The 20298-nt window shown below is 39.5% G+C and overlaps 1 protein-coding gene across 1 annotated transcript; it reads right to left on the bottom strand.

The window, feature by feature from the left end:
• Positions 1 to 4397: 4397 nt before the first annotated feature.
• Positions 4398 to 5336, bottom strand: LOC146719540 (uncharacterized). The gene has a single exon (XM_085490051.1). The coding sequence runs from the start codon at positions 5334 to 5336 to the stop codon at positions 4398 to 4400; it is 939 nt and encodes a 312-aa protein (XP_085346177.1).
• Positions 5337 to 20298: the final 14962 nt, after the last annotated feature.

Below are 20298 nucleotides of genomic sequence, written 5' to 3'. Positions count from 1 at the left end.
GGCGATTCGTTTCCCGCTGCTCGGACGATTTGCAAAAACTCCGTTTACATAGATGATATTCTTTTCGGAGCAGACGACCGCCAATTCAACGGAACTCTTGCAAGACATACCCGAGAATCTTCGCGAGTCAAAGGATTATATGATTCGTGAGGACGACAATTTAAAAGTATTAGGCTTGTCATGGTCTCCTCATGAAGATTTATTTCGCTTCCTAATCACCTCGTGCCCGGTGGCTGAGCCCACAAAACGATCAATTTTGTCGCTCATAGCGAAACTTTACGATCTTCTCGGTTGGGCTTCCCTGATAGTTATCTCAGCCAAGATATTAATGCAGGAACTTTGGCTACAAAAGCTCAATTGGAACAGTCCAATTTCCTCGGATTTGCAGAGACGGTGGAACGAGTATTGCTCCGGTCTCTCTGATTTAAATGACGTACGGATTCCGCGGTGGACCAGGATGCACCGTGGTTTTGGCTTGGTTGCAACAACATCCTACCCGATAGAGTAGTTACGTAGCCAAGTATCGGAGGTCCAAACTCGTCTTCCCGGGATTCGCTGGAATCACGTCCGCTCGAGCAAAAACTCTTCCGATTGCGCCTCGCGAGGCATGTCAGCGCGCGATCTTGTCGAGCATAAACTTTGGTGGTCCGGTCCTCCGTGGCTTCGAGAACCGTCGGTCGCGTAGTTGATCCACGACGGCGACGTTCGACCACGGGAGAAAGTTTTGAAAACGGCACTTGCCGAAGAGCGCAAAGCTACCGTTCATCACGTGAATTCATCACCGGATACCGAATGGGAATTACCGTTCTCGTATTCAAGTTGGATTAAACTCATTCGCGGCACGGTTTATATCAAGCGATTTGTTAAGAACTTAAGAGCCAAGGTCGCTTTGTCAACCATTGAAAGATCCTACCTAACTGCTCAGGAACTGCGCGACGCGTCCGTATTCTGGTGTCGCTCTGTAGTAACTTTTTTACAAATTATAACTTTTTGAAGAGCTTTTATTAATTAATGTAAGTACAATAAAATGTGTGATAATAATAATTGAAGTCTAATAATAAACAAATGGTCTGTAACATAGCAACGGAATGGTGTGAAAACGTATAAGGTGTACCATAAGTGTATATGTGGTGTAAGTGTAGATCTAAAAATGCTACAGTAAAGTCACAGTAACGCCACAGTACTCCCCCCCAAGCGACGACTACGTTGCGAAATGGACTTTCTTCTTAGCTGGGTAAGTTCGTAATGATTTTCCGAAAGAAACAGTAGAAGAAGTACTAGGGTAATCTGGTGAAATAGTAGATGCAGGTATGACTAATGTGGTTGTAGGAACTGCAGGCACAACTGATGGTACAACTGATGTGGTTGTAGATGTAGATGAAGTTCTCGAAGAGGATGAAAGAAAAACAGAAGAATCTTCCTTGGGAAAAAAAGGCTGGTTTCAGACGTTCCGTTGAGACGTTGACTAACTTTTCTGAAATGTCAATAGTAAACAAAAAATCAGAAATTCGTTTGTTAACAAGAAAAGGACCAGAATATGTTGATTGAAGAGATTTCTTCACAGCATCTTCACGAAGTCATACGTGAGTACAATCGTAAAGATTTTTGTGTACAAAAGGTGATTTTTTGGTGTGATGATGGGTAGGAGAAGATTTAATATTCCTCATATGTATTCTATGTTTCTCTAAAAATATTTCAGGATCTGCTGGAAAATCTTCCTCAATAAAGAATTCACCAGGAATCCGAAGAGTAGTTCCATAGAGTAATTCAGCAGGTGAAGTTTTCAAGTCTTCTTTGAAGCACGAACGAAGACCAAGAAGAACAGTAGGTAAAGATTCCAACCAATTCTTCGTCTGATGACACATAATTGCAGTCTTGACAGTCCTATGCCATCTTTCCAAAATTCCGTTTGTAGCTGGATGATAAGCAGAAGTTCTTTTGCGATCACATCCAATCAAATTAGTTAATGCTTTAAAGAGAGATGCTTCAAATTGTGGGCCTTGATCTGTAGTAATAGTTATAGGAGATCCATATCTAGCTACCCAATGAGAATAGAAAGCTGTCGAAACTGTTTCAGCAGTTATTTCTTTAAGTGGAATAGCTTCAGGCCACCTCGAGAAACGATCTATTATTGTTAAGCAATAACGGAAATCTTGACAAGAAGGAAGAGGGCCTATTAAATCTAAATGTACATGTTGAAAACGCTGATCAGGAACCGCGATTTTAACAGGGACATTTTTTGTATGTCTTGAAATTTTGGAACGTTGGCAAGGTAGACAAGTGCGAGTCCACTCTTTAACGTCTTTATTCAATGACGGCCAAATAAATTTCTGTAGAAGTTGTTTAGCTGTAGATCTTCCACTGGGATGTGCGAGGCCATGTACTACATCAAAAACTCTCTTACAAAGAGGTTTAGAAACGTATGGACGAATTAACTTAGAGGAACAGTCACAATATATAGGTACAGATGAGCCAGTAAGCATAAGTTTCCTTAGTTGGAGTGAAGAGTTCAAAGAAAGGAGATCTTGAAGTTCTTCATCATCCTTTTGAAATTCTGCTAATTCTTCCAGAGAGACAATGATTGGCATTAAAACTGACTCAATTCTTGATAAAGCATCAGCTACAGAATTTAACTTGCCTGAAATGTGGACAATATTAGTAGAGAATTGAGCAATAAGATTCAGTTGCCTAATTTGTCTAGGTGAAGCTTGTCAGGTTTCTAAAGAAAAACATAAATTAAAGGTTTGTGATCTGTTTTAATAATGAGTTGTCGTCCCTCAAGCAAATATCTGAAATATTTAATTGCTAAATAAATGCTTAAAAGTTCTCTATCATAAGTACTGTAGTTCTTTTGAGTTTTATCAAGCTTTTTAGAAAAGAATGCAATTGGTTTATTGACATTTTCAATTGTCTGTTCAAGTGATGCTCCTACAGCGAAATCAGAAGCATCACAAGTAAGAATCAAAGGAACTTGAGGAGCAGGATGAGAGAGGGTAGTTACACGGAGAAGTTCTTTTTTACAATTCTAAAAAGCTGCTTCTGTCTCCATAGACCAAGGAATAGTTCTCCTATCTCTCTTGCGACTGTCCTTCAAAAAGTTTGTAAGTAATGCTTGATGTTCAGCTGCGTTTTTAAGGCAACGACGATAATAATTAATAATGCCAATAAATCTTCTTAAATCATGTATTGTCTTAGGTTTGGGATAGTCAATAATTGATTTGACTTTTTGTTCTGTAGGTTTGATTCCTTGACTAGAGACAAGATATCCGAGAAAAGTAATTTCTTTTTGACCAAAAAAACATTTGGATACATTATGGTAAGTGACAATCCAGCTTTCTGTAGACAATCAAAAACAATCCGCAAATGAGTGATGTGTTCTGACTCATCTCTAGAAGCTATGAGAATATCGTCAAGATAGCAAAATGCAAAATCTAAATCATTTAACAATATATTCATAAACCTCTGAAATGTTTGAGCTGCGTTACAAAGACCAAAAGGCATAACCAAAAATTCGAAAAGTCCAAAAGGTGTAATTACAGCGGTCTTAGGAATATCTTCCTTTGCAACGGGTACTTGATAGTACGCTTTAACAAGATCAATTTTAGAAAAGATATTCTTACCGTAGAGCTCCGCAGTGAAATCCTGTATGTGAGGCAATGGATATCGATCAAGAACAGTGACCGAATTTAACGCACGATAATCTCCACAAAGTCTCCATACATTTTCCTTTTTTGGAACCATATGCAAAGGTGCTGCCCACGTACTGCATGATGGTCTACAAATACCTTGGTCCACCATGAATTTAAATTCTTCTTTGGCATACTTCAGTTTCTCCGGAGAAAGTCTTCTGGGAATTGCAAATTTCGGAGGACCTTCCGTAACAATCCGATGTTCAATTCCATGTGAGTTTACCGATGAAAGAGGGGCAAAATGAGTAAGTCCTTGAAATTCTGCTAAAATCTTGTGAAAAGAAGAATCTGGAGATGTGGTACAAACTGATAACTGCAAAACTTCTTGTATTCTTCCACAATTTTTAAGACCTGTTAAGGAATCAATTAGACGTTTGTTTTTAACATCTACAAGGAGATTAAAATGTCCGAGGAAATTTGCGCCTAAAATGGGACGTTGTATGTCCGCCACGCAAAATTTCCAACGGAAAATTCTCCTGAGACCAAGATCCACGGAAAGAGTTTTAGATCCATAAGTATCAATGTGTGTTCCGTTGGCAGCAAAAAGTTTTAAATTGGTTGATAACAGTTTGTATAATATTTTCTTGGGAAGCAAAGAAATGTCAGCACCAGTGTCAACAAGAAATTGTAAATTAGACGACTTGTCAAAAATAACGAGGCGATGACAAGGTAAACCGTTGTGAGTTGTCTCTATCTTCAACGGTATCTCTAGTTTTCTGTTGAATCAGTAAGACAGAGAGTTTTTGACATTGTACAAGGAATTGTACATTTCTTTGCTTTATCTCCAAATTTCTTGTGATAAAAACAAATTTGTTCTTTAGAATCCGACTTTTTATCTCTTGAATTAGATCTTAATCTTGTTTTACTTCGAGATCGACTAAAAGATCTACCGCGACGACGAAAAACTTTCAGCGCAGCAATTCTTTTCTCTAAATCAGCAAGATCCGATTGTTTTGATTTTAAAGAAGTGTTTACTTCGGTTATTTGATATCCGGTATCACGTTCGACTATTTTATCCGCGAGTTCAGCTAGCTTGATTAAAGGTACGTCCTCAACAACAGCTAATGTCGCTTGAACTTTGTATGGCAAACGTTGAAACCAAAGTGAATGTAATATATTATCCGCTAAAGATCCACCGGATAATTGGCGTATCTCTCGTAACAACTCCGTTGGTTTTTTGTCATTCAATTCAATTCCGGCTAATAATTGACGTAACCGTTTTTCTTCTGAATCCGTGAAGCGGTTAATGAGCGCCGATTTTAAAGCGTTATATTTATCGTTTTCGGGCGGATTTTCAACAATTTCCGAAACGACAATTAATGCCTTTTCATCGAGATGACGAATAACGGTATTATATTTTATTTCCTCGGAACGTATACGAAATATCAAAAATTCGCTTTCGACTTGAGCAAACCACAATTTAGGTTGTTTATGCCATAATGTAGGAAGTTTTACAAGACGAAATTCATTAGAATGGATCTGAATGGACTCACCAGACTGCTGTTGCATATTTCCAGAGGGTGAATTTAAAATTTCCGATCCCACCTGATTTAAAATGTTCTCTGTCGAAGATGTCAAAGCAGTTGAAGTAGACGGAACAGTAGAGTAAGTTGTCTCAGATCTAGGAGGAGATCTATCTAAAGGCATCTCGGTTGTTATTCCAACGACGATAGGAAACGATCCGGAAATCAAAGTCCGAAGGTTCTTGACAACGTATAGAAATCTTTCCAAAATTCAGAAATTGAATTTCCCGCTCAAGAGAATATTCCTGTGTTGATCACTTATCACGTTGGGGTCACCAAAATGTAGTAACTTTTTTACAAATTATAACTTTTTGAAGAGCTTTTATTAATTAATGTAAGTACAATAAAATGTGTGATAATAATAATTGAAATCTTCTAATAATAAACAAATGGTCTGTAACATAGCAACGAAATGGTGTGAAAACGTATAAGGTGTAAGTGTATATGTGGTGTAAGTGTAGATCTAAAAATGCTACAGTAAAGTCACAGTAACGCCACAGCTCCATACAGCTTTCCCATTATTTTGCTGAATGGAAAGCGTTACGCGCGGAAACCCTTCTCCCAAAGTCAAGTATGTCACGTTCGCTTAGTCCGTTTATCGGAGAAAATGACTTGATACGTCTAGACGGGCGACTCGCCAATTCCGCATTGAGTTATAACGAGCGACACCCGATTATACTACCAAAACACCAAATTTCGGAACTTTTTGTTGACCAAGTTTATAGAGCTTCTCTGCACGGCGGTACTCAGTTAACGCTAAGAGTGCTGCGGCAGAACTACTGGATCATTTCCGCTCGAAGTCTTGTTCGATCTCACATTCACCGATATGTGATCTGCGTTCGGCATTCCGCAAATACCGCGACTCAGCTCATAGGCGTTCTTCCAAAGCCGAGGGTCCATCCATCTCCCCTTTTTCGCATACCGGGATAAACTACGCTGGCCCTATGAAACTCATCCCCTACGGCGGTCGGGGATAGAAGACGTCAAAACATTACGTCACAGTATTCATCTGTTTTGCGACCAAGGCGATCTATCTGGAGTGTGTCGATGACTGCTCGACGGACGGATTTTTTGCGGCTTTTTCACGTTTTGTAAGTCGACGCGGACTTCTGTCCGATGTTTATAGCGACAACGGCACAAACTTTCAAGGAGCGGATCAGGAACTCCAACTTAAAGTTCGTGCTCTCGACCCTGTCCTGTCACATTCGGTCGTGAACGATGGAATCAGGTGGCATTTTAAACCACCCGCCGCTCCTCATTTCGGAGGACTCTGGGAGGCCGGTGTAAAGAGCTTTAAATATCATCTCAAAAGGGCGGTCGAATCGCGCATTCTGTCGCGCGCGGAATTTGTAACACTCTTGTGCAAGATAGAAGCTTGCTTAAATTCTCGACCGATCTCCGCTATGAGTGACGACCCGACAGATCTTTCGATATTAACCCCCGGGCATTTTTACATAGGTCAGCCGTTGATCAGCGTATCCGAAGATTCGGTACTCGGCATTCACGAGAATTGGCTGTCGCGTTGGCAGCATGTGCAACCGATGCACGAGCAGATCTGGCGCTTTTGGTCTCAAGACTATCTACACTCTCTTCAGCAACGTCGTAAGTAGACCGAACGCCGCCTGAATATCAGTATTAACGAGCTAGTCTTGATAAAGAACAACTACTACCTACTTCCTCCATCCAAGTGGGAGTTAGGCCGAATCCAGGATGTGCATCCCGGACCGGACGGTTGTGTCCGAGTGGTAACCGTCCGCACCGCCAACTCAGAGTTCAAGAGACCAATAGCTCAGATTTGCCGTCTACCGTCGTGAAACTCACGATCTCATGGTCCATTTTCTTTCTTAAGTAAACTTTGATTGTATTGTTAGTTTAAACCAGATAATATTGTTCATTTCAGTTAAGTTGTGATTTTATGTTATAATCTCATCCCGGAGCCGAGAATCGGTGCGTAAGGACGCACTGCGGGTCCAAAATTCGGTTTTCTTTATATCTAACGACACTCGCTCCTCGTAATCGTAATTATTTCCGTATTTGTCCCGTATACGAGGCGGGCGGCATGTCAAAAGTTCAGGTGAGCCGATCTTTTGATGTCACACGCATTCACGTGATCATTGTATAGGCCGCCGAATTCCTTGTACAACAAGGGAAATACGTGTTTACGTGAATTTCTCTTTTTCTTTTGTAAAGGAACATGTCGCGTATTGGCTGGTCATATCGCACGAATTTGAAAGAGCCAATTGCTGATCGATTACGTGAAATGAATAAAAAAACTTACCTTTTTTAAAAAAAGGTAAAAAAAGGCGACAAGTTTACGTGCTCATGTGAAAAAGTGTTATACAAAAAAACAGTGTTTTTAAATTACTATAAAAAACTGCTCTAAAAAATAATGTCATTTTAATTTTATACAATATATTTTTATTGTACAAAATGATCAAATATTTCTAAAAAAAATAATGATATCAAAAATTGCGACAAATAAAAACCTTTATACTATAAAATCTTTTATTATGATTATTTTATTAAATAATTTTTTTCATAGAAATATTTTACAAACAACAATTAATTAAACATATATTAATGACTCATATATTGTAACGCAGCAAATTATATAAAAAGATCAAATGTGACGAACGATTTATGATTGACAATAATATCTTATTTGGATTAAAGAGTATGATAGAAAATATATATCTCATTTGATATTATTGTCAACCATATAATCACTCGTCACATTTGGTCTTTAGAAATATTTTAACCAAAAAAAATAGAAAAATTTTTGTTAAAAAAACTTGGCGCTGCTAAATTTTTTTTCAAAATTACTGTAATGTATCTGTAAATCTTAAAATAAAAAATAATTAATTTACTATAATTATCTTAATGTAACAAATAATAAATTTATTGTAATGTATCTTGTAACGGTTCACCTTTCCCGACGCCGCGGATCGGCTCGCCGGTTCCAGGATTCGGGAGGAAGGGGGGGATTCAGACTCGCTTATTCCTTATTAACAATGCTTTGGTTTATTCAAAAAGAAACAAGTAAACAAAATGATTGTTGGCATAAAGCCTAAATAGAGAAACTTATTGACTACTCGGTATAAACGAAATGTTTGTTGGCATAAAGCCCTAAATAGAGAAACTTATTGACTACTCGGTATAAACGAAATGTTTGTTGGCATAAAGCCCTAAATAGAGAAACTTATTGACTACTCGGTATAAACAAAATAAGGAGGCGTATAGCCTGTAGCGGTGTCCGGAAAAGATTTACAAATTACCCGGTATAACTTAGAGATACGGTGTACGGAGGCGTATAGCCTATAGCAGAAAGAAACCGGAAACCGGGAAACCCGGCGTAATGACGAGAAACCCGTCACCCGGTGTATAGCAGGAAGAGACCGGAAACCGGGAAACCCGGCGTAACAACGAGAAACCCGTTGCCCGGCGTGTAGCAGGAAGAGACCGGAAACCGGGAAACCCGGCGTAACAACGAGAAACCCGTTGCCCGGCGTGTAGCAGGAAGAACCGGAAACCGGGAAACCCGGCGTAATGACGAGAAACCCGTCACCCGGCGTATAGCAGGAAGAGACCGGAAACCGGGAAACCCGGCGTAACAACGAGAAACCCGTTGCCCGGCGTGTAGCAGGAAGAGACCGGAAACCGGGAAACCCGGCGTAACAACGAGAAACCCGTTGCCCGGCGTGTAGCAGGAAGAGACCGGAAACCGGGAAACCCGGCGTAACAACGAGAAACCCGTTGCCCGGCGTGTAGCAGGAAGAGACCGGAAACCGGGAAACCCGGCGTAATGACGAGAAACCCGTCACCCGGTGTATAGCAGGAAGAGACCGGAAACCGGGAAACCCGGCGTAACAACGAGAAACCCGTTGCCCGATACTAAAGGTAGGAGGCCAGAAACCGGGAAACCCGGCGTAACAACGAGAAGCCCGTTGCCTGGCTAGGAGGTCCGGAACAGGACTGGTGCCGGCTCATCCGTCGAGCCGGCTTTTATACCCTGCCGGCGGTTCCCCCACTCTACATCGAGGCTGTGGTGGGGGTAACGCCGGCGTCGTAGTGGGGCGCCTCTGGGGGTTGTAGTGGGGCGCCCCTGGGGTAGGGTGACCCGTGTATCGCTTATGTTTTTGTGTTTAGGGGCGCCTTAGGCGCCATAGCCTCAAGTGGCGGGCGGGTGATCGGCCCGCGAGGCGTTAGTAACGGCCACGCCGTTACAATCTTAAAATATTCAATAATTAACTTAGAAAATATTTGCGATGTAAATGTACAAAGTACGTTTGTTATTTGCATAGTATTTAATTAATTTATTGCAATGTATCTTAAAGTAATAAAAAAATTACTTTTATAAACAGTATATTAATAATGATTAAAACATTACATTAATAATTATATAAACATTACATTAATAATTATGTATAAAATTGTAAGGCATATTAGAGAAGCCGTTTCTCGATGTTTTCGGCAAGGTCATCACGTTCGACTTATTTTCGCGACCGCGCGTTCCAGATGGACAAACAAGCGTTTTTGTCTGAATCTCGTTCTTCAATAGGTCGATCGCAAGCGAATCACGATAGGGCACGCACGTGTCACGCGTCGATCATATGATCTATCGGCCGTTGTCGTTACCGATGTACGAATTCGGAGCAGTCTGCCCTGAGAGTCCGTCTTGAAAGCTTAAAAGGAGATTAGAGTGACGGAAATCGCGTATAGTTAAGAAGCGAACGCGTTATTGGACGACTGTTTCTGTTCAGTTTTGTAAACTAAATCATTTCAAAATTCATCTTACGAAACCGTTCACTCTCTCCTCGCAGAATCCTACTGCAGATTTACGTTCTTGGCGCAAAATAAATATTTTCCTTCTGTGCACAAAAATAATTTTGAAGGTTTACGCACAAATTATATATTTATAACGGACCGCTTTCTCGGTGCGGCCGGATTGCTCAATCGGGATCACAAGGTTTGAGAAAGGGTTAAATTCAAGAAGCGTGCGATTGAAGTGTAGATTTAACAAAGTGTTTATTTTTGTGTGCTATTTGCAAGTGTGTGTGTAGGTGTGGTTGTGTGCGTGTTCGCGTAATATGTGTATGTCGCGGTGTGTGTGACGGCGTGGATGATTTTACAAAGGTGTGACGTGTGTATTTGTGTATGAAAATGAATGCGTGTGTGGTTGATCGGCGCGGGTCCGGTTGGCGGTATGTGTCGGCGTCGGAGTTGTGTATCGGTGCTGCAACAGATGGGCCGATTATAATTTCCGTGGCATGCAATGCACGGTAGAAATAATATCTTTATTTTGCGTCGCGATCGTGATTCGGGACTTTAAAGGCACGGCCCTTTAAAGTCTCACGGTCGTGTTTATATTCGGTTGTCGGTGCGGCGCGGTCCAAGGCGCGGTGTGGTCCCGTGTTGTTATTGTCGCGTATCCGCTCTCTCTCTCTCGCGCGCGGCCGGATGAGAGAGTTGACGGTCGGGTTTTCCTTCGTCGAAATTGATGTTTATTTCGGAGTATCCGCGTCGCGGGGATTCTGTTATGATTCTCTGTTCGGAGTAGTCGATCGGCCGCGGGAGCTCCCGACAGAGGTGGAGAACGCCCAACCTCTGGTTTTCTTGGCCGATCGTGTAGGAAGATAATGCAAGGAGCGGGCTCAGAGAGGAAACGCTCGGAGCAGCTTAGCAAGTGGGAACGCACCCACACGAGACAGGGCACCCCCGATCTCTTCTTCCTAGCTTGTCTTGGCGTTTTCCGGAGCGGTAGACGTCCTAAGATGGTACGGAGCGGACTGTCTCGTTTCGATTTCTCCCGGCCTTTTTATACGGCTGTTCGTGTACGTTCGGGATTTTCCGTCCGTCTCCGTGATCGTTCGGTATCTTTTTAATTAGTACGGATCGTGGGGGAAAGTATTATTCGACCGTCCTTCCCCGCGCTATTCATCGGATGTTTTCGTAGCGTCGGTGCAAGCTGTATCGTTATATATTTATTTAAACATTATATCAATAACTGGAATATTAATAGAACAATTAACTAGAACATAAATATATGGTATATACAAAGTACCTTAACATTATTGACATATTATGCAATTTAGCAGCGCCAAGTTTTTTTTAACAAAAATTTTTCTATTTTTTTTGGTTAAAATATTTCTAAAGACCAAATGTGACGAGTGATTATATGGTTGACAATAATATCAAATGAGATATATATTTTCTATCATACTCTTTAATCCAAATAAGATATTATTGTCAATCATAAATCGTTCGTCACATTTGATCTTTTTATATAATTTGCTGCGTTACAATATATGAGTCATATGTTTAATTAATTGTTGTTTGTAAAATATTTCTATGAAAAAATTTATTTAATAAAATAATCATAATAAAAGATTTTATAGTATAAAGGTTTTTATTTATCGCAATTTTTGATATCATTATTTTTTTTTAGAAATATTTGATCATTTTGTACAATAAAATATATTGTATAAAATTAAAATGACATTATTTTTTAGAGCAGTTTTTTATAGTAATTTAAAAACACTAGTAGGTATACTAGGCCGGTTCTAACTCAGAGGCAATGAGGGGGGGTAAGGGGCGGGGGGAATCGGGGGTGAGGGGGGTGACGTCACGCGGGCGAGGGGGTCTTATCAGCAGATAAGCTTATCTTATCAGCTCAGGTTACCTGATAAGGGGATCATGTTATCTGATATGTTTATAAACAAAAGATAAAACATTTCAGCGATATCTATTACAAGATAAGATAAACATTTCAGCGATATCTATTACAAGATAAGATAAGCGGCGTCTTTGAGCAATATCTAAGTTTTTATAAACAAGATAAGATAAACATTCCAGCAATATCTATTACAAGATAAGCGGCATCTTTGTAAGATATTTAAATTTTCTCTGAAAATCCAAGATAAGATAAGATAAAAATTCTGGTTAATCAAATTCTACGAATTATTAATGGCTGCCGCCGATTTCTTTAGTGAGCGCCGACAATTAGATATTTATTACAGCAATATCTAATACCCAAGATAAGGTAAAAATTCTGCGAATGGCTGCCGCCTTTTTTTTGGTGGGGCGCCATTTAAAAATATTTTTTACTGGGGGGGTTGCTTTTTTTTAAAAAAAATTTTTTCTCTAAAGAAAAAAAAGGGGTTTAAAAATTTCTGCGAATTTTTTTGGCTTCGAAAAATCCTTTTTGGAAGCGCCAAAAAATAAAAGCGGGTTGATAGTACATTTTAAGAAAAGGGGGCGGTGCAAGTAGGGGGGGCAAAAGTGCCCCGCTTCCCCCCCTCGTTTTTTTGCGACCTTGGGGCCCAGTCTTGGGGGGGTTTTGTGACGGTGGGGGTCCCCGGGGGATAAATTTCGGAAAATTATCAGCGGATAGATTTTTCCCAAATTTTTCTTGCGAATTAACCCCAATTGAAAAATCGCCTTTGAAGAAATAAGAATGGGGGGGTTTTTTAAAAAGGGGGTTTAATTCAAAAAACCGTTTTTTTCCCTTTAAAAAAATTGTCGTTTTCCCAAAAACTCAATTCTAAGATTTTTTTTTCCTTTTTTGGCCAAAATTTTTTTTTCCCCGAAGCTTAGTTTTCGAAATAAAAAAAAAATATTTGGCGTTTACACCCAGGGAGTAGGGGCGGGTAATCGGGAGGGCGGGAACACATTACCCCCCCCGGGGAAAAATTAAAAGTGGGGCTAAAACCCCCGATCAGTTTTTTGTTACAGGGGGCCCCCTTTTTTGGGGTTTGGGGGTTTGGTTTTTCCCGGGTGTGTCCCCCTTATACCAAACACCCCTCTCTCTCTCTCCTCTCTAACGTTTTCCTTGTAGAGATGTTTGACCCCCTTTTTTGACGAATAATTTTTGCCTGATGGATCCAATCCAAATTGAACACTGTGCCCCAAAAATGCAAAAAAAAAATCTTTTTTTTTTTAATAAATTTTTATTGACATTTTTTGGGCTCACCCCAAAATTGTTTAAAAAAATTTTTGTTATAAAAAAAATGATTAAAAAATTACAACACTTTTAAACAAAAACTGGGGGAGAATTTTCTTTTAAAGGGAAAAATTTTCCCGCTAAAATTTTGGGTTTTTTAAAACGTAGGAAAAATTTTTATGGAAAAAATTTTATTAGAATTCCTCAAATTTTTTAAATTTAAAACACATTCAAAATAAAATATCTACACAAAAAAATTTTGAAATTTTTGTTTTAATTTTTTCAAAAAAATAAAAAAAAATTTAAGGGGAAAAAAATTTTATTTTTTTTTGGGGGAAAATATTATTATTTTGAATGTGATAATTAAAAACCCAAAAAAATTTTTAAATAAAAATTCTTTATCCCCTTTTCCCATCTTTTTCCAAAAATTTTTGGGGGAAATTCAAAAAGAAAATTTTTTTAAAATGGTTTTTTAATTTTTTAAAAAATTTTTGTAAAAACGCGGGGGCGCCCCCAAAAACCCCCTTTCTCGATGGGAGGGGCCCCCAAAAAATTTTTTTTTCACGGAAAGGACACGAATCATAATCAAAAAACTAAAGATTTTCTTTTTAAAATTTTTCCAGAAAATTTTTGGGGTTTGTAGGACATTATAAAAGTGGAAAAAAATTTTAGTAGATTTCTCTACTTTTATCATATTCCAAAAAAAAATAATATGTTCACAATAAAAAAAAATTTTTTTGATAATTTTTTTTCAGTTTATGAAAAATTTTATATTTTATAAGGGGTTTTACAATAAAAAATATTTTATTCCCCAAAAAGTTTTAAAAAAAACATTAAAAAACATTGTTTTTATGTTCCAAAAGTTGTGCGAATGTCAAAACCCCCCCCCTTTACGTAAACCCCCGTCCCCCCCCCCCGACAGTATTTTTTCCAGAGGGACACACCCCAAAAATTTGGGGGCGAGAGCTCGTGCTCGAAAAACGCTCCACGATAAATGCTTGTGATAACCCCTTTAGTAGATAGGGGTTGGGGGTTAGTAGCTGATTTTCCCCAAATTTTTTAAAAACCTCTTTTCCAATTTGGCGGGTTTTTCTTTTCAAAAAGGGGTTTTTTGTATTTTCTGACGCGTACCGATCACCACTTTAAACTTTCCCGGGGCCCCCTTTTTTTTCAAGATTGTCGGGGGTTTGCCAAGAGTCTTTCGGAAAAGCGGGGGTTTAAAAAAGCGGGGATCGATCCCAAAAAACGTTCGTGTTTGGGGCCCCCTTGTTTAATCTTTAAAAAAGGGGCCCTGGGGCATTTCGAACCACTTGAAAAATGCCTTTAGCGAAAAAACATCTTCCACCTGTCGTTCTTTGGGGGTGCGTTTGGGGAAACGCTCGACAAACAAACCCCCTTCAATCCAAAAATTTTTAGAATAGGATTTTTTCATGTTTTCGAAAAAAGTCGTTGAAATTTTGGGGTTTTTTAAATTTTCCCTTTCCCCTTTTCGGTTTGCTTTTTTTTCCCCGGGTTTTTCTTTCTATCTCAAATTTATCTGGCATTGGGGCCCCGCTGTCTCGCTTCCTCCTTTACTCTTGATTTTGGGACACCCACGCATACTTGCTAAAAACAATCGATGACGGTGGAAAAGTTTTGGTAAACCTTTTTAAAAAAGGGGAAAATAGGGGAAAAGCTTTTTTGAAAAATTTTGGCTTTTCCAAAAAATTTATCGTTTCCCCCGGGATATAAAAGTTTCGGGGGAAAATTTTTTTTTTTGTGACCGTTAAAATCTTTTTTCAAGGGGCCCTCTCCCCAAAAATTTTTCTCTTTTTTTTTCACTATTTATTCTTTTTTTTTCCCCCGGGTTTTTTTTCACGTTCTGGTCTTTTTTCGAGCTTCTTTGGGGTTTAAAATTTGGGTTTTTTCTTCTTTTTTTTTCCCGGGGTTCTTTGGGGGTTTTTTTTGGGTTTTGGGCCTGTTTTTTTTGGGTTCTTGGAAAATTTTTGGGGGTTTTTGGGGGTTTTTTGGGCCGTTTTTTTTTCCCGGGGTTTTTTGGGGGGTTTTTTTGGGGTTTTAGCCTGTTTTTTTGGGGGGTTCTTTCGGGTTCTTTCGGGTTTTGGGGGGTTCTTTCCCGGGAAAATTTGGGGGGTCCCTTGTTATTTCGGGTTTTTTGGGGTTTTTTCGGGTTTTTGCCCCGTTTTTGGGATTTTTTTTCGGGTTTTTTTTGGGGTTTTTTTTGGGGTTTTTGGGGCCCCCTTTTTTTTCGGGATTCTTTGGGGGTTTTTTTTCAGGTTGGGGTCTTTATTTCGGGTTTTTTCGGGTTGTCCCCTTTTTTTTCGGGATTTTTTCGGGTTCTTTCGTTTCACTCACGTTTTTTAAGTTTGAAAATCTTTTTCCCGACTCGATGCATTTTTTTTCCCCAGTCGCTTCTGATTTGTTTGGAAAACCCCACCCTGGCCCTTTGCAACCGTTCCCCCGAGGCTTGTAACCCCTTTTAAAAATACTTATTCGTAGCCCCCTTCGCCCCCTTTTTGCCTGTTCGTAGCCCCCTTCGAAAAAGGGGCCCATACGCCGTTCATTTTCTCCCCTTTTTACTGTTGGCTTTTATCCCCAAATTTTTGGCGGCCCAAAAAACCCCCCGTTTGCTCATTGAAAAATTTGTAGTGTATACGTGATTAGTTTTCTTTTTGGGGAAACTTTTTTCCTTTTTAAAACCCTTTCTTTTGAGATATTTCTGGGGGAGTTTTTTTGGGGCCCCCCGCAAAATTTTTTATTTCAGTCTCCCAACCCCTCTACATCTTTTTTAAAAATTTTTAGTTTTAAAAACAAAAACCTTCTGTTGGATGATCAAGTTTAAACCCCAATTTTTTCCCGGTACAATTTGTTGAGGGGACGGTTTTTCCCCCCCAAAATTTCGAAAAACGGGGGAATTTTTCGCGATTTTCGCTAAATTTTAACTGTAGCGACGCGAAAATAGAGCGTTTTTCGCACACATCTTTTCATCAAGTTCCCAAATGATCGCCGGTTTTATCTTTTTCCCCCCCCAATAACCCAAAAAATTTTTTGATAACTTTTTTTTTTCAATGTTTTGGGAAAGTGTCCAAAAAGGAGAATAGATTTGGGGGCCCCGGGGTTTTTTTTTAAATTTTAAAGCTCGTTTTCCCCCCCTTTTTCCTTTTGATAAACGACAGGATCTCTTTTCGTGCGCGTTGTTGCCGGTTTTACGCGAAGCGCGACAATCGTGGCGACCCCTATTCGTTGGGGCGTTCCAAGCCCGAAAAAAACTTATTGTGGGTTTTTGCGTCATAGCGCGGGGGGGGGTTTCCCCTGCCAGATTGGCCTCCCCCCCGGGCAAAAAGGGGTTTTTTCAAATTTTTAAAAATTTGGGGGTTGTCAATCTTGCTACTCTTCACCCCCTTGCGCATCAAAAAATTTTTTTTATTTCACGTTTGTCGCCCCCAAATTTGCCCCTTTTTTTTTTTCAAATTGTTTTCCCCCCGGGAATTTTCCGGTTTTTTTTAAGATCAACTCGTACAAAACCCCGGGGGGTTTTTAATTTTACCGTGTGTTGCCTATGATTTTAAAATTTTCCCCCCTTTTTTTCGCGAATCCTTGCTTCCCACCCCCCTTTTTTTTTTCGCCGAAATAGACTCCGTATACATTATCAATTTCTTTTTTTCAAACAAAACCCCCCAGGAAGCGTCCATGTAATTTTTTAATGGCCCCCAATTTTTTTCGCATCTTTTTTCGACCTTTCCGGCGATCTTTAACCAGTGCGAAGGGGGGTTTCGAGCGGGTTTTGGGGGGGTTTTTTAAAAAAATTTTTTTTTTTCCAGTTTTTTTTGGGGTTTTTTTTCACAGGTGTTTGCTTATCGGGAGAATGTTGTAGGCGGGGGGCCCCCCCAAAGGCTTTTTGAAATATCCCCAAATTTTTTTTTTTTTGAACCTTTCCACCCCCCTTTATATCGTTGTATTTTTTTTTTTTCTTTTTTTTTTTGTTTTCTCCCTCAACCGTGTCTCGATCTTCCCCCAAAACCCCCTTTGGTTGGGGTTAGGCTCGTTTTTCCCCCCAAATCGTCACGTTTTTGACCCCCCTTTTTTGTAAACGGCTCGGTAATGGTTTTTTAAAAAAATGGTTTACAGCGATATTTGTCATCGATCTTTCCCGGGGGTTTAAGCGCAATTTTTTTTTGGGGGGTTGTTCGGCCCCCGTCTCGCCAATTTTCCATGGCAACCCCTTTTCCCCTTTCGAAAAATTTTCACCCCCGCGCCTCCGTTAAGAGAAAAAAAAGAGGTGTCGACGACCAAAAACTCGGGGGGGATCGCGAACTCGTTTTTAACCCTTTTTTGATGGGGCCCCCCCGTAAAACGGCCTTTTCCCTTTTTTATTTTTTAAAATCCATACTTTTTTGGGGCCCAAAAAGGGGGGACATAAAATTTTTTGAAAATCTTCATACGACATGTCCCCGGGGGTTTACGTTTATGTTTGGGGGACGTGCTTTAAATTTGGGGGGGGTCCCCTTTTTAAAAAAGGAAAATTTTTGGTTCGCGTTTGGGGGGGTATAAGATTTTCGGATTTTTTGCGTAGTTTGACAGAGATAAAAACAGGCGAAAATTTTTCGCTTTGGGGAAAGGGGGGGGTTTTTTCGCATGGGTTTTTTCCCCTCGTGGGATCATACAATTTCCGCTTTTTTGCAGCGAAAAAGACTAAGCATTCGGGGGGTTTTTAAAAAAAACGACTCAACGGGGGGGAAACCGCGATATGTAATTTTTGCTCGGGGCCCCAAAGGCCCCGGAAAAAAAAAAAAAAAAAATTGTCCGGGATACGAGTAAATTTTTGACAACTGTAAATAACCAACGAAAAAAATCATCTAAAAAAGTAATGTTACCCCCTATGATATGAATTTTTGGGTTTTATAAAAAAAGATTTTCGATTCTGTAAAAAAACCCCCTATCCCCCTTTTTTTTGAAAAAATTTTTAGGGGTACTTTTTTCCCCCAGCCGAGCCTCACCGTCTCGGTATTTCTCGTTACGGCCGTTTGTGATTATGATTTTTTTTGACCAAAAAAAAAATGGGGGCAAAAGCCCCAACGGGGATGTGGGGGTTAGATTTTTGGGGTTTTGGAAGGAAATATATCAATTATACCCCAGAAAATTTTTCTCATATGAAAAGATGGTGATTCCGTAAAACCCCCTTTTACCAACGTTGTGGCAAAATCACCAAAAAAAATTTTTACAAAAATAAAGGTGTGAGAGGGGGGAGGATACAAAAACATGATGTGTTAGATGCCAAAAAAGTATGTAAACCCCCGCGACTCCCCCCGGGGAAAAGATCATTTTCTGCACCCCCCCTTTTGGGCGCCTGAAAGGGGTTTATCCTAAACAAACGTTTTAATTTTAAGGGAAAAGGGGCCCAAACCCCGAAGAGGATATACCCCAAAAGACAAAATTTTTGCATCCCCCCCGGCCAGGGGGCGTCCCCTTTTAAAGTCGGGGGAAAGGGGCCGGGGTCGGGGTTTAAAAATCGCATCAACACTTTTTCAAGGGGGGGAGGAAATGTTCCAAAAAGTTTGGGTCAGCGTTTTATCAGGCAGCTACCCGGCCCTAAATAAAAGGGGGGAAAAAAAAATCCTCTTCGTGTATGTAAAAGGACTCAAAAAACGAGAATGGCTGGCCGAAATAATGGTTTTCGAGCGCGGTTTTACCATTAAACCTTTGGGAAAAGTATTTATGAAGTTTTGGGCCCCGGTTTAAAATTTTAAATTTTGATCCCATATACCCCTCTACGGGGTAATAAACATGTAAAAAATTGCGCGTTACAAAATTTTTTTTAAATTTTTTTAAATTTGGGGGTTTGCTAACCCCCGACGATCATCCATTTTTTTTTAAAAAAACATTTTTTTTTCATAATATTTTCTTTGTTTTTTCCCCCAAACCCCCCTTTTAAAAAAAAAATTCTTTTTAAAAACCCCCCCTTTTTTTAAAAAAATTTTCACGCATGATTTTAAAAAACCCTTTCCCTAAATTTTTTAAAAAATTTTTTTACGCCTCGATTTTTAAGAATTCCTTTTTTCCCCCTTTTTTCCCAAAATTTTTAAAAAAGATCGTTACTGTTTTTTAATATTTTTTTTTCGATCATCTTTTTGTGGGGCCCTTTTTAAATAAAAGGGTTCCCCCTTTTTAAAAACCCTCGGTTCAAAGAAGAAAACTTTTAATTACTACTCCCCAACGTGATAAAACCCCTGGCGAAAAAAAAATGCGCCGAAAAAAATATAATTTTTTTGTTTTTTTATATTTTATTTTTAAAATTTTTTATATTTTATATTTTTTTATTTTTTACGAGTTATTTTTATTAATTTGTACAGCGTTTCGCTGGAGCTTCGTGCCCGGGTTTGTTTTTTCTAGAAAAACGATACGCATTTACGGCCAAAGGAATTTAAATTCCTCGAAATCGGGATAAAAGTGGATCCGCCCCAGTTACGTGGAGATCGCCCTAGGGATCATCGGGGGGGAAAAAGTAATAAATATTTTTAAACCCCCCCCAAAAGTGGAAAGGCCCCTAGAAACAACGTCACGCTACTAAAAATTTCCTAAACCCAAAGACCCCCAACAACCCCCTTTTGTTTTAAAATTTTTAAGGGCGGGCCCCCAAAAGTGCGATTTAAAAATAAAAGGGGCCCCCAAACTCATAATTCAATCAGTGGAAAAAGGCATGTGATGGTCGAAACAACGGGGACGTCCCTATGTTTGAGTGATTTATGCATTAAAAAAATGTTCATCGATTGACGAGGTTCCCTCGCAAGGGTTTGTCGATATAAAAGGGATACACCAAATTTTCCAATATTTCATCCACTGTAAAAGGTGCCCCGGGAATTGTCGAATGCGGGTACGCGCTAGCGACCCGCCTTTAACAAGACCAACTTGTCGATTTCAAACTAGTAGCTTTAGTTCTTAATAGAATAAAACTTTATTATATAAAATATATTTTATAATTATGGATTAAAAATAAAACAAATAAATCTTTATTAATATCATGGTGTACTTTTTTTGCGCGGGCCAAACCCCTTTCATTTTCTTTGCGAGAGATAATTATTGTGGGCAAGGACATTGTCCGCAGGGGCCGGCCCGGGAGCGGGGGAAAAAAATCGGGTATTTTTTTTTACGA

Source organism: Nylanderia fulva, unplaced genomic scaffold, assembly GCF_048542155.1.
Source record: "Nylanderia fulva isolate GAGA-0341 unplaced genomic scaffold, ASM4854215v1 Scaffold95, whole genome shotgun sequence".
Classification (NCBI taxonomy): Eukaryota; Metazoa; Arthropoda; class Insecta; order Hymenoptera; family Formicidae; genus Nylanderia; species Nylanderia fulva.
The sequence above is the reverse complement of the archived record's forward strand: the minus strand, read 5'-3'. Positions and strand labels throughout refer to the sequence as shown.